Source organism: Corvus kubaryi, unplaced genomic scaffold (assembly GCF_017639235.1).
Source record: "Corvus kubaryi isolate FWS band 111438036 unplaced genomic scaffold, C.kubaryi_AGA036_p1.0 37361, whole genome shotgun sequence".
Lineage (NCBI taxonomy): Eukaryota > Metazoa > Chordata > Aves > Passeriformes > Corvidae > Corvus > Corvus kubaryi.
In genome coordinates this window covers 1,335,713-1,349,684 of record NW_024581118.1, presented here as the reverse complement: position 1 = coordinate 1,349,684, position 13,972 = coordinate 1,335,713, and the positions used below count along the sequence as shown (strand labels likewise).

The 13,972-nt window shown below is 44.2% G+C and overlaps 1 protein-coding gene across 2 annotated transcripts in view; it reads left to right on the top strand.

The window, feature by feature from the left end:
- The window catches only part of PDC (phosducin), a 20,911-nt gene extending 7,516 nt beyond the window's left edge, over nt 1–13,395 (top strand). The window contains exons 2-4 of one of the 2 annotated variants that reach the window (XM_042033956.1): nt 7,822–7,905; nt 9,563–9,723; nt 10,813–13,395. In XM_042033956.1, coding sequence (XP_041889890.1) covers nt 7,845–7,905; nt 9,563–9,723; nt 10,813–11,337 — 747 coding nt within the window. In that variant the 5' untranslated portion in view covers nt 7,822–7,844 and the 3' untranslated portion in view covers nt 11,338–13,395. The remainder of the gene's footprint in view (nt 1–7,821; nt 7,906–9,562; nt 9,724–10,812) is intronic. The other variant, XM_042033957.1, reaches the window with a different exon arrangement.
- Nucleotides 13,396–13,972: the final 577 nt, after the last annotated feature.

The following is a 13,972-nucleotide window of genomic DNA, read 5'->3' as shown; positions in this document are numbered from 1 at the left end:
TGGAGGGGGAGTTTGCCTATTCTTAAATGTGGATCACAGAGGTGATCACAACTTTAAGTGGCTTAGAGAATTGTCCATATTCAAACTGGCCAGCTGATAGGTTCTATCAGTTCCCAGAGGAAACTGTAAGCACCCCTTAGCAAGGACTATGCTTGCTAACCTATGACAATTGCCAAGGCCAAAACGCATCCCCAGGTGCTGCAAACAGGGGCCACCACTGTTGAATCCCTGCAGGGATGGGGACTCCACCAGTGCCTGACCACCCAAGGTCACCTGTCCCTTTCCCTACCATAGCAAGGTCTTGGTCTGCTGTGACTTACTTTACACATGAAGCAGCACCACAGGATGTGTGAATCTAATTAGACTGCCACAAGTCAATAAATACCCCTGGTCAAGTGCCCAAAACAAAGATGGTTCACTCCTCTCCCTTCACACAGGGACCTTCTCTGGAAAGAGGAGGCCCAGCTGCAGAGAAGGGCACTAGTTCAGTGAGAGAGGGTCAGAATTAGAAGATAATCTAAATTTTTAATGATGGGAAAGCAGGAAACAAGATCCTCACACATCTCAGAGGATGGATGTTAATGCTCAGAGAAAGCCAGGAATGAAGAGTACACGAACATGAAAGCTGTTGTGAAGAATTTCTTTTTTTTTTTTAATTGTTTAGCTCTCAAGTTTGAGATAATGACTGTTTAGACCCTGCTTTAGAGGAAGCTTGTTGTCTAAGTCAAGCCTGCTTTTTCCAAATGATGGTAACAAAGTGTAGATATGAAAAAAGTAAAAGCAAATATCCCTACTGATTTATGGTTACAAATACACATTTGAAAAGAACATCAACCAGCTAAGGAGAAAAAAAAAGCCTGAAAAAACACCCACCAGAATTAAATGTTATAATTCCAAAACTATTTTCTTAACTTGTTTTTGTGGGCAATTTTTTGCATGTCCAGAGCCTTGGGAGGCATTCTTGGTCAAACCCATCCCAAAAGAGATAGTGGATGCTCTTCCAGCTTCACAAGTGTTGATTCCTCTCAGCCCTGCCCCACAGGCACCTGCTGGTTTTTGATGGAAAGGAGCAGTAAGATTTGATCAAAAGTCCTCACATGGTAACTATTTCTAGACCTCTAATTAATCCCACAACAAACTCAAGTTCCTTCCCTTTTCCATAAAACACCAGCCATCAACCTCTCCAAGCACCTGTCTCCAGTCACTGCCAGAGTTACAGCTCTGACACAAGAGATTTTTGACAAATTATGGGGATTATACACGTTGCAAACATCTGTTCAGCTTGGGAAAAAAATATGCACAATCTCTGCCCTGGGCTTCTGCCATCCATAATGACTTTGCTAAATACAGCAATAAACTCCAACCAAGGCTCTGAAGGACATGTCGACTTTAGCAAACATGAACGTGGAGTTCAGAAAGAAACACAGACTTAAACATCAACTGAAAACTCTGCCCAGACTCCCAGAGACCATGGTGAACTGTCCAATCCATCTGACAAATTGGGCCAGGCATTGAGGTTAAACATAGATTGAGTTCGTGCCCTTAAATAATCTGCATTTGAAAATGTTGGCTGCTCCCTCTCACTTCAAATAGGCATTTTCTCAGTATCCAGCCTCTCTTCCCTCCTCTTCCACCCTGCTTGATACAGCCAAGTTTGTTTAAAAAGAAGATAAATCAATAACAGGTTTCCTGGCAGAATAACTAAAAAAAAGGATTAATTCATCACAAGAGTAACGATGAAGGAGCTGCTCCAACAAATATGCAACATGCCCCAAAATTTGAATCCCAAGTTTCAAAAGATATTCACCACTTCATATACAAAATTAAGCTTTTCCAAATAAAATTTTTTTGGTTAATGCTAATTGAAATTTGACGTGGCAACTACTGGCAATGTTAACACTATTGCCATGCTAATGGCAACTATTATTTTTCCTCTAAAAATAAACCAAGTCCTGTTTTAAAATATCTGCATTCTACCTTTCCAGACAAAACCCTGGTACTCTGATAGAAGTGAATCATAGAATCACAGAGTCATGGAATGGCTTGGGTTGGAAGGGACCTTAAAGCCACCCCCTGCTATGGGCAGGGACACATTCCACTAGCCCAGGTTGCTCCAAGCCCTGTTCAACCTGGCCTTGGACACTTCCAGGGATCCTGGGGCATCCCCACCCTCCCAGGGAACAATTTCTCCCCAGTATCTAATCTAAAGCTACTGTCTGGCAGTTTGAAGCCATTCCCTCTTGTCCTGTCACTGATTACTGTGAAGGCATTGAGCTAATTTCCTGTTTCAGAGTGATATGCAGAAATAAATGTGCAATCCTGAAAAGATGAATAATTCCTGGTGCATAATTATAGGCCAAATTTTGAAAGACTAAAATAAAGAGGAAAAGAAAGGGATATTTATTTAATCCTATGATCTTGCAGCCCAACACAACGCTGAAGCCAGGGGTAGTCACATCAGGAATTTCCTAATTGGTAAAGCCTTAAGGATAAATGAAACATTGGATTCATCTATTTAAAATGCTTCCACCTCACAAATAAAGAACAGCATAACTCTGCTAAAGCGGATAGAGGGAATAATCCAATCCCATAACCCTCTCATCAGTCCCAGTGACATGCAGCAGAGCTGGCAGCTCCCTGCGTCAGCCCAGCCTGCTTTATGCTTTATTTCCATCATATGACCTCTTCTCTAGCAAATCAAGTCCCGGCCCGGTGTTTTGAAATGATGTTTTTTCCCAGCCACAGTGACCCGATCACTCCATGATACACCACGCTTTTGCCTTGAGGTGACCCCAGGATGTTTCCATTTTGCCACACAATCAGCCTGTCTTTGTACCTTGGGGTGACAAAGCACACAAAGAAGGTTGCCTCTTAAGCCAGTCTTTAGCTGCTTTCCTGTAAGGGATCTGATTGCCCGTGATGCAAGGGCAGCTCCAGGTGCTCCACATTTGCCACTCCCTGGCACAGGGCCTGGCAGCAGATCATGGAAGGTGCTGTACAGCCTTGGGCAAAGGGCTGCAACTCCAGCCTCAGCACTGATCTTGATTGTGCTAATGCCTCCTGCGAGCCTCAGCACATCCATGACCAAGGATTCTTGGCAACCTGTCCCTGCTGCAGGCACAGGAGGACGCCGGCCCTCCCAAGGGTACACGCAGAGCGAAGGATTTGCTCCATTCCACTGCCCAGGCAGGGGGAATGATGCCTTCTCCAATTCCATGTTATTTTACCCTATTCCCCCAAATTTCAAGAACCTGAACATTTAAATCCATGGCTGCTCCTTCTCTTGTCCTGCTTGCTTCAGAAGCTGCCCATGCACCAGGTACATCTGTGACCATTAATTACCATTTGAGAGAGGGAACAAGAGCAATCAGGGAGGGAATTCTGCAAATGAGAACCAGGGAAAATGGGCAGAGAAGCAAGATTCAAATTAGCCCTTGGGAGAGAGAAGTGCTGCTCAAGTTCAAACACTCTTCCCAAGAGCCAGGGGAACACTCAGAGCACGTCCCAGCTGAGCGCCCACCCACATGGAGCTCCACAGAGACGTGCAACCACATCTCACTGCCAAACACCCTTCAGTTTTCATTCTTCCCCCCAAGGGTCCCCAAAATGTCACACTTCCCACTTCACCAGCAATGTCCCACCAACCACTGAGGATTGGCAGCCTGCTGCTGATCCACTTACCTAAACCCAGACACAAACAGCATTTTCAGCAGGATTTGCACAGATGGAAAGCAGCAAATTTGTGCCTATAACAAGTTCGTATTTTGAGAAAAATATTACTCATGTTTACTTACTGGACTAGCAGCAAAAACTCTTATATTGGAAAGCAAGTTTTATTTATTGTCTTTGTCCTTTGCAGAATGCATCTTGCCTTTTACAGTTTGTTTAGGGATATTTTTATTTAATTTCCTTCTCTTCTGTAACTGTAACTCACAACTACAAGGCACTATTTTTGTATTTACAGCTGCAATCTTTTACAAGGATTAAACAAGGCTTCATTACAGTACGCAGCTATCGTGCTTTCTTCCTGAGCTACCTCAGAAGTTCGATATGAGCAAGAGAAAATAGTGAAGTTGTCATTTTGGGTAAACAGAGATATCTCTGTGAAGGCCAAAGGCATAACATTATGCTCCATCCCTGGAAGTGTCCAAGGCCAGGATGGATGGGGCTTGGAGCACCCTGGGCTAGTGGAAGGTGTCCCTGCCCATGGCAGGGGGTGGCACTGGATGGGCTTTAAGGTCCCTTCCAACCCAAGCTGTTCCATGATTCTGTGCTTTGTTACTAAGCAGAAAACCTTCTTCCATATTGGATAAAAAGGAACCACTTCATTAAATGGTTATTTCTACCCTGTAGTAAGGCTGGCCTGTCCAGTTTAATGACACCAGAGGAATGAGCAGCAATAACAGGAATTCTGCTTCTGATCTACAACAGATCCAAAGCTCATAGAAATTAAATGGCAGCATCAGGCTTATACTTTGAATTTGGGGTTTTTTCTTGGTGAAGAAGTTTTTTTGGGACACAAAAATCTTCTCCATGAAGAAATTGTCATCTTTTCTTTCTTCACTCAGAAAATCTGACAGAAAGACAGGAAAGTAAAGAACTTAAAGAATGATCAGTCTCTTAAAATACATATGTAAAGCCACCACACACATGACAAAATAGGGCCTAGTGCACTGATGACCCATGGACCTGATAAGGAGAAGTTGTTCCCTCATTTGAACTTTTCAGGAGCCACTTTCAGTCATCAAAACCAATGAGAAAAGCTAATGAAAATACAAAAGATCTTCTAAATTAGCAGTTCCCCCCCTCCCCAGAGATGGCTGCTCATCTGGAATGTCAGAGTGGTACAAAGGGGAAGCTTGGGATCGGTACCAACGACAGCTGATGGGCTGGAAGGTCTTCCTTGGAAGCTTCCTTGGTGCTTCCTTGGAACTAGGAGACATAACTAACTCCAGTGATGACATTAATCTTCATGTCACCATCACTGCACATCTTCCTGCTGTGTGACATAACACCCTCTCAGGGGACTCTGTGCTCCTACCCTGAGCCAGTTACGTATTGGGATTGAGAGACTGCATGAGTTACATGATTTAAAAAAAAAGAAAATAATCAGCTGTAAAGCAGTAAGGAATCTGTAAGAGTAGGTTGGGATGGCCATTCTCCATCCCTGCTGAATCCAACCATGCCCATGCAGTGAATCGCTGCCTCTGAGTCCTGGGCCTAGCAATGCTCTCAGGCCAACTCAGGTTGAAGTTGATGACCTTAGTCAGGTGACCTTAAAGGAATTTCTAAAAGACAACACTATCAGTCAACAAATTATGACCCACTTGCACCCACATGAGCCTCTCCAAGGGGCTGCTGCTCTTGCAAGAGCTGCCATGTGATGCAGAAGAGGGTTCCTTCCAGCCATCCCCATGCTGGACACACCACGTCCCAGCACACCTGTAGAGGCAAGCAGGTGGCACCCTCTCATCTGAGACACTCATGATGGGCCATCCTGACCTACTCTGTGACACCTTCTGTGGTGCTGACTCAGCCTTAACACAGACATTTCCTCACAGAGGCACTTGCATAACAACAACCTCACAGCTGGCAGCACCCACACTTCCCCATTTATTGGGAAGCTCATTTTTAGCTTTGGAAAATGCTGCTTGCCTGGCACATAAAAGAACACCTCCTCACCACCCAAAAAGATCCCCAACCAGCCATCCAACAGCTCCACCTCAACCCTGGATGAGGACGTGGGAGAGTTCCCTACCGAGGTGATTGCCTGGCTTTGCCCACACACAACACACAAGAGCTTCCGCTGCGTTTTCCTCGAGGAGAGCCAGCTCAGCCTGGAACACCCTCCCACGGACCACCCTGTCCATGTGCCTTGACCTCAGCTGCCTGGTTGGGAAACAGCTGGCTCAGCCAGGCCCATTTTCCCAGGGCAGAGATAAGAATGACAAGGATTTACAGCCCTGCTGAGCTGAAAGGAGAACAGTTTGCATGCCTGGCTCCCAGCTCACAGCCCAACTCAGTCACAGGGACAAGATTAAGCTTTAGGAGTTCCCACTCCCAGTCCATAGTCAGCCTCCCAGCCTGTGCATGGTCAGGGTTGTTGCCTCGTGCCACACTGCAGAAGAATGGTGAAATACAGCCTTTATGCTGTTATGATTCATCTAATCTTCACAGATTCATGGGGCACAATAGATCCGTAACATAAATTTTACAGAGACCTTTCATTTGTTAAGCAATCCGTTCCCACCTATGGGAAGAGAGATGTTTCACCAAAAGCACAGTCAAGTTTTCTGGTTTGAGCCTGCAGCTGAGTGTTTGAGCTTCATACCCTGTGCTTTTAGTGTTTTTCAGGGCTCAAAGCTCTGAAACTGCAAAGCACACAGAGAATCAAACCCTCTTGCTCCTTCCAGAACAAAGAAAACCTGCAGCAGAAGCAGACAGAAGAGCTTATTGTAGATGCACATATAAGCCAAGGGAACGACTTAAGACTTTGACCCAGCATATATATCTGCTCATCCCTGACATGGCAAAGATTCTTAGTTTTGACTAGTGAGATGGGATTACCTTCAGATTTCTATTTCAGAATTGTGGGAATAGCAATTAATCCGGTAATCAGGATCTATGCAGCGATGACAACCTATCTATGGAGCAACCTACAGAATTTATACTAATAAAGCTTAACTCATTACCTGCTTTTCTTCCAAACTTACTTGCAATGTTTCCCACAAGTTTTGATTAATTGCCACAGGTACATGCATGGAACAACTTATTTGCACATTTGCTAATCAGCTTTAGTCCCAATACACACAAGAATTGGGTACCTTGTGTCCTGCTCAGCTGTTATTCCACATTATCTCTTGATACTGCTATAGAAAAATGAAGGCACATTCCCTCCTGTGCATACACCACTATTTATCACTCCAGTCTAACACCCCAGCAGCCTTTAAATAAGGCAGTTATGGTGTGAGACCATCTTTGCTACTGTGAAGCCAAACAAAGCTTACCTTAGCACCTGAACAGCTGAACCTAGTCTAGACTTAATGGGAACACTCCAATCACCTGCCTTAAGACTTCTGGCTGCTCTGGCACCACCCAGCTAGGATCATCTCCTTCGTGGGAACACTCAAAATAAGTGTGGTTCTACTTCAGAAACACCACTGTAAGAGACAAAAAGGGTGTTAGGGAATCACAGTGCCCTGAGAGTGTCACCTGGCTCCTTGGGTTGCCTGGTTTATAGAAAGGGTGGAACAAGAAAGTGATTTTAATTTATAACCACCATTGGTTTGCTGTTTTGCAACAAACATGGCCCAGTCAGCTCCACGATGTTCAGAGGTCTCTTGCCCAACAGGTTCAAATATTTGGCTCCATTTTCTGTATGTGAAATGAGCAGTCTGGGCAACCCTTAAAAATAAATACTTACAGCACTTGGAAAATTAATAGGTTCTGAATTCCAAGAGGGAAAAGAAGGAAAGAATGAAAGAAAGAAAAGAAAGAAAATACTCAGTACACATTGGCATTACAGGAAGTTTTACACCCACCATTTCCCATGACCACATCCCTGATATTCTCCAGTGACTGGGAAGGAATACCATAATGAAGGAATGCTCACCTGAGAATCTGGCCAGACACCTTTTTAAGAAGACTGACATATATCCCAATTGCTTTCTGTGGGTCAATGACTAGCTCCATAATTACCATGTGTATTTTGATCTTCACTGATACTCACCAGCTGCAGGAAATTACACACTGTGCTGTACCTGCTGTAAGCTTATCCCATTGCTATCCTGTCATTAACTGTTCTCCCTTTGGGACTTGCAGCATCTCCTACTCCAGCCACTGAAATGGAAGAAAATGCCAACACCAGCTTGGAAGACAACTTTGAAGGACAGGCAACACACACAGGCGAGGAAACTAACTGGTTTTTTTTTCCTAAAAATAAGTGAAAATGTTCATGTTCACTGGGGAAGCCCAGAATTCCAGTAGTTCCAGTGGATTGGCCAAACCTCTTGCACAAAACCACAGGTTCCAAAGGCAATGAGAAGGTATTTGCAAGTGGCAGCCCCCATGGCAGGTAACACCAAATGTTGTGCTGCTCCTCCTCAAACCTGAAGCAAAGGCCAAATGCAGGGGACACTTGACAAAGCCACCAAGAGCCATGGCCCAACGTGGCTCCTGTTGGTTTATTGCCTCACTCCTGTGGTTTATTTCTTCACTTTGTTCTCCAGGGGAGTAGAGAAGACAACAAAAGAGCAACAAAACCCACACTCCCACGCTAGAATTAGGTGATAGCGTTTCACTAGAAAGGCAAAATGATTTTTCCCTTCTTACAGAAGGAACACTCGGAGCTAAAAATGCCCCTTATGGCAAACACAGAATTTAGAAGCTTTAAAAGAGGCCTCACTCAAAACCATCACTCTTTTTAATCCAGTGGTCAATCACCAGGATTTTTATGAGTACTGACATTGTGTTCAGCTCTACAGCCAGGGATCATCTCCTCCACCCCACTGACAGGTAACAGGATGCCAATCATTCCCTCCCTGTGCTCCAAAGGCTTCTTTTCCTTGGAGCTATAATAAATGCCGCCCTTGTAATAACTCTGGGGTTCTTTCCCAACCAGCCTTGCTGCTGTTGGCCAAGATTATGAGATATACACAGGTTGGATGTGGCTCTGAGCAACAGAGCTAGTGGAAGGTGTGGAACGAGATGAGCTTTAAGGTCCCTTCCACCCCAAACCATTCTATGAAAAAAAAAATAAAATAAAATAAAAAAATGTATATACATGCACTATATCTCACTTTCATCACATCTTCTGTGTGAAAATGAGAGCTGCCTACCCGGTCTTTTCTAAATTTTCCATAGGAAACTTCACCTCTGAAAACACTGAAGTATTCTTTGTTTGTGCTTTAAAACCTAAGATGCAGATTAAAATTTTTCATTTTGAAAAACAGCACTGGAATTTCGAAATTAATTTTTTTCCCAGTTTCAAAATTTAAGCAGTTTAATCAAGCAGCTCCAAAGACCAAGATCTGCATTACAATCAGAATTATCATTTGCCTTATGGGTTACTCTTCCAGTGCAACATGTATTGTTCGGGGTTTTTAAAAATAATCTCAAATGTCCTGCACTCTTAGTTTTACTCTGAGTCCTTATACACATTTAATATTTAAATTTTATTAAATATTTAAATTAATATTTAAAGACCCTGTTTATAAAGAAATCAAATATTTGTCTACCAAACATCACCTTTGGCGAACATGGCAATTTTAACAGGTTTCAACATCCTCATCCATGTTAACTGCTCATGTAGTTCACCACAATCCTTCCAAAGGATCCTGATGGGAACCAGATCACCAAAGTGATCCAGGCTACAAAAACCCTCTTTCTTTCTTTTTGGGACACATTGATCCCAAAGCTTTGGTTCTCAGCACTCCTGGAGAGTGCTTTGGAAGGAGGAGGGACACATAAACTGAGGGACAGAAGGAAAAACCAGCAAAGAACAGAAACTTCTCAAGAAACCTCTTGTTGCAGCCACTTTCTCACCCGGCTTCATCTCTCTTAGGGCCCAAAGGTGTGATCAATGACTGGAGGAAGTTCAAATTAGAGAGTGAAGATGGAGACTCCTTACCCCCGAGCAAGAAAGAAATGCTTAGACAAATGTCTTCACCACACAGATCTTTCAGCAGAGATGATAAAGATACCAGAGAGAGATTCTGCCGTAAGGTAAGAAAAGCAAAAGGAATTAATTTTGGCTCTATATAAAACATGCCTGTTATAAGGTAGAAAATCTTGAATTTCCACTCAATTTCTGTGTAACTTAGCAGAACTCTCACAGTGCAGACAGAACACGTGCAAAACAACGGAGCTGGAGAAGGGGCTGGAGCACCAGGAGCAGCTGAGGGAGCTGGGAAAGGGGCTCAGCCTGGAGAAAAGGAGGCTCAGGGAGGACCTCCTGGCTCTGCACAACTCCCTGACAGGAGGGGGCAGCCAGGGCTTGGGCTCTGCTTGCAGGGAACAGGGACAGGATGAGAGGAAATGGCCTCGAGTTGTTCCAGGGCAGGCTTAGATTGGATATCAGGAAAATTTCTTCCCCATAAGGATGGCCAAATGTTGGAATAGGCTGCCCAGGGCATTGATGGAGTCACCATCCCTGAAAGCATCCAAAAAATAGGGATGTGGTGCTTAGCGACATGGGTTAGAGGTGGATTTGGCAGTGCTGAGTTAATAGTTGGACTTGACGATCTTTAAGGACTTTTCCAACCTTAATGGATCTGTCATTCTCTCTATCCAGTCCTCTCTCAAGCAAAGGGTAACTTCAGTAAAATGAGCAGTGTATTTCACATCTATCCTGTACAGCACAGCTTGATCTTTCTTCCTCCCTTCCCTGCCACAATGCTCTATCCTTGGTTAAGGCAATGGAAAATTTTTAATGTGTTTAAGAACCTATCAGTCAGGATAGCGCTCTGAGCCTGAACATCACTCGACCATTTACTAATTCTGAAACAGGGGAGAACCAAACCCCTAATAACACAGGACTTAAACCTGCCCCACTACTGGCAAAATTTCCACGGGCTCTGAGAGATCCATAAATTTTTGCCAAATGTGGCCACTGCTTTCAGTACCAGCATGTTGACAGGCAAGCATTGAGACAGGATCTGCACCTGTCTCTCGACGGGACCTCCCAAAGTCACTGTAGGGAGTGATGGTGCTTCTGGCTCAACTTTCGGGGTTCTCTAGACAACAGGTGGGTCTGTCCCCATTCCAGCTCCCAGGGGTTCCCAGTGACTAACAGCACTCTCTGGCTATTCCCAGATGAGCATGCAGGAGTACGAGTTGATTCATGCCACACAGGAGGACGAAAGCTGCCTACAGCAGTACCGCAAGCGCTGCATGCAGGACATGCACCAGCGGCTCAGCTTCGGGCCCAAGTTTGGCTTCGTGTGCGAGCTGCAGAACGGGGAACAGTTCCTGGAGGCCGTGGAGAAGGAGCACAAAACCACCACGGTCATCGTGCACATTTACGAGGACGGCGTCAAGGGCTGCGAGGCCCTCAACAGCAGCCTGACCTGCCTGGCGGCCGAGTACCCCACCGTCAAGTTCTGCAAGATCAAGGCCTCCAGCACGGGCGCTGGGGATCGCTTCTCCAGCGAGGTGCTCCCCTCCCTACTGGTCTACAAGGCCGGGGAGCTGCTGAGCAATTTCATTAGTGTCTCTGAACAGTTCAATGAGGAGTTTTTTGCTGTGGATGTGGAGGCTTTCCTAAATGAGTATGGGCTGCTACCTGAGAGGGAGCTTCGGGTGCTGGGGAATGGCACAGATGAGCCAGATGTTGAATAATTAGAGCCATAGTCCTCACTGCCTCCCTCTCCTCTTCAGTCAGCTGTAAATCAATGTCAGTAACACTCATCCCACTTAGAGAAGGTGGTCTTTGCTGATATATTTGTAACATACAAAGACACAAAAATTGTTTAACTGTTAGTATGTGGATTCTACTTAAAACACATACAACTGGCAGTCCTGTACATATCTCTATGCCAGCCACAATAATAGGAAGAACAGCAGTGATATTTAAGAAATACAGGAAAAACAAATTAAAATTTGAGGGCCCATGCCTGTCTCCACAAAGCACCAGTCCTTTGTCTCAGTGGGGACAGGACTGGTCCATCCCTTTGTGCACACAAAAAGCCATCTCCATGCTCTGAAGTTACAGCAAGTCCTGACTCCTGATTCACTTCTACCGATTTTGGCAGGAACAAGCAGTTTAAAGGGCAGACAAATAGCCCAAAGTCCTTGCATTTCTAAATGGCTCAAGTGTCTACATCATTATTTTATTCCACATTTAATATTCAATACTGATGCAAAGAGAGAAGTTAGCTCAGTGCTCATGTACGTTTTTCACCCAAACAGCTGACACAGACACAGCATCAGCTGATTTCAGTTCATGGGAGCTCCCTATGCTGAGCAGCAGTATTTAAAATGTCTGTCAGTTTCTGGAAAAGTATGTTGTGCTTATGTAATAACTCTGAATAAAGCTTATCAGCTCTCAAAAGCTGCCATTGGAAGTGCAAAATATACTGGTAGTACATAACCTTAGCCTTAAATTCATGAAATATTAGTAAGCACTCATTAGACATTTACTAAACTCAAAGTTTCAGGTTTTGTTAAAGGGAAGCTGCTGAGAACTACAATTTAACAATCTATCTGAGAGGAAGACATGGGATAAACTCACTATAAACATTCCTCCCTCTCTCCACTTGATACAACACAACAAAACATTAGAAACCCTTCAGTGACTTCTGCATACTGCCAAAGCTAAAGGCTGTTTGACTCTGAGAATGAAAGTATCTGTATCTTACTAAAGATCTTAACAGCACAGTTTGGCTGATAACATTTGAGATGATCAAAATGTTAAAGACTGTTTCTCTTTTGTTTGTTCTTTTTTAGAAACTGTCAAAGTACTACTGAATTTCTACTTTTAACATTGTTTTGCCATGGATGACTATTCTAACAGAGCTCTAGAAACCTCACCTCATGTACACCTTATTAATCATCTCTCATACAATCTTCTCTAACCGGTAAAACAATTCATGACTTTATTACACCAAGAATTCAAAAAGCATGTTCCCAAAATGTCACTATTTCCATGCTGTAAACTGCTGAGTGAGAGACTGTGACAAGCCTTTCTGATGGAACTCCAGGTGAAAGGAATAAAGCTTTTCCCTTGGAGCAGTCCTCTCTCCCCTTCCTGAAGCATGAAGTTGACCCCTCAGGTAAAGTCACTTTCATCCTAACATTTCATTTGTCTCTTCAGAATATTTGCAGATACACCAAACAGCATGAAAATCCAATGATCTTATAGGAGTTTAGGTAGAAAATACTGAATTATCTTTTGTCCATCATAAAAGTAACCAGTTACCTGAGTAGCAGGACAATACTTCCCTTGCATTTTGTTAATGATGTGTTTTAAAGAAGAGACACGAAAAATTCCTATCCTCTACACGCCAAGAAAATCTCCATTTAAGTTGTGAGAACTTAACTTCCTCGAGAACTTTCCCTCTTCATCCAACTTGGTTTAAAAGCTATCAGGCTGTACATCAGCAGCCTCATCACATAAGCTTCATTTCCTTGAGAATAAGGCTGAAAGCACAAAATCCCAATAGTAGCACCACAGAAGCAGCACCCATAGCTACTGTAAGAAATAAGTTGACACTCCAATTTAAGAGATAGATTAAGCATGCTTAAGAAGGATTTTCTTCAACCTGTGATTTAAGAACCAAAAAGCAAACACACATGTGGCACCAAGCCTCAACAGAAGCTCATGACTAATGAAGTTGCAAATAAAACTGATCACAGCAGTTATCAGTTTCTGCAGGAAAAAACCCCAACACCTTAAAACAAAAAGCAAGACTTGACTCAAACATTTACTACTGTACGAAGGTTTTTGAGTAGCAAACGCTAAATTCTTCAATAAGCACATGGGAACAGCCTTCCTGCTACTCTGCCCTGTGGTTACTCTTCCTTTTGACTCAAAGTCACAGAGACCCCGAGTGTCCCTAAATATTCTGATGGAGCACAGGGGGGAACAAATTATCACTGGTGTCACTGCTGCTCAGACTGAGAGCAAAGCCTCTGGTAGATGCCAGTGTCCTGCTGCCAGCTGGGCTAGTTATTTTTCCTCCCAGCAGCCCAGACAGGGCTGTGTTTTGGATTCAGTACAGAATCATTTTGATAACACACTGATGTTTCAGCTGTTGCTGAGCAGAGCTTACCCCCAGCCAAGGACTTTGCAGTGTCCCAGGCTCTGCCAGTGAGGAGCTGCACCAGAAGCTGGGATGGAGCATGGCCAGGACAGCTGATCCCCCTGGGCAGAGGGATATTCCACATCATGGGATGTCATGCCCAGTGTGAACTGGGGCAGTTGGCTGGGAGGGCCGATGGCTGCTGGGGGACGGGCTGGGCATCAGTGGGTGAG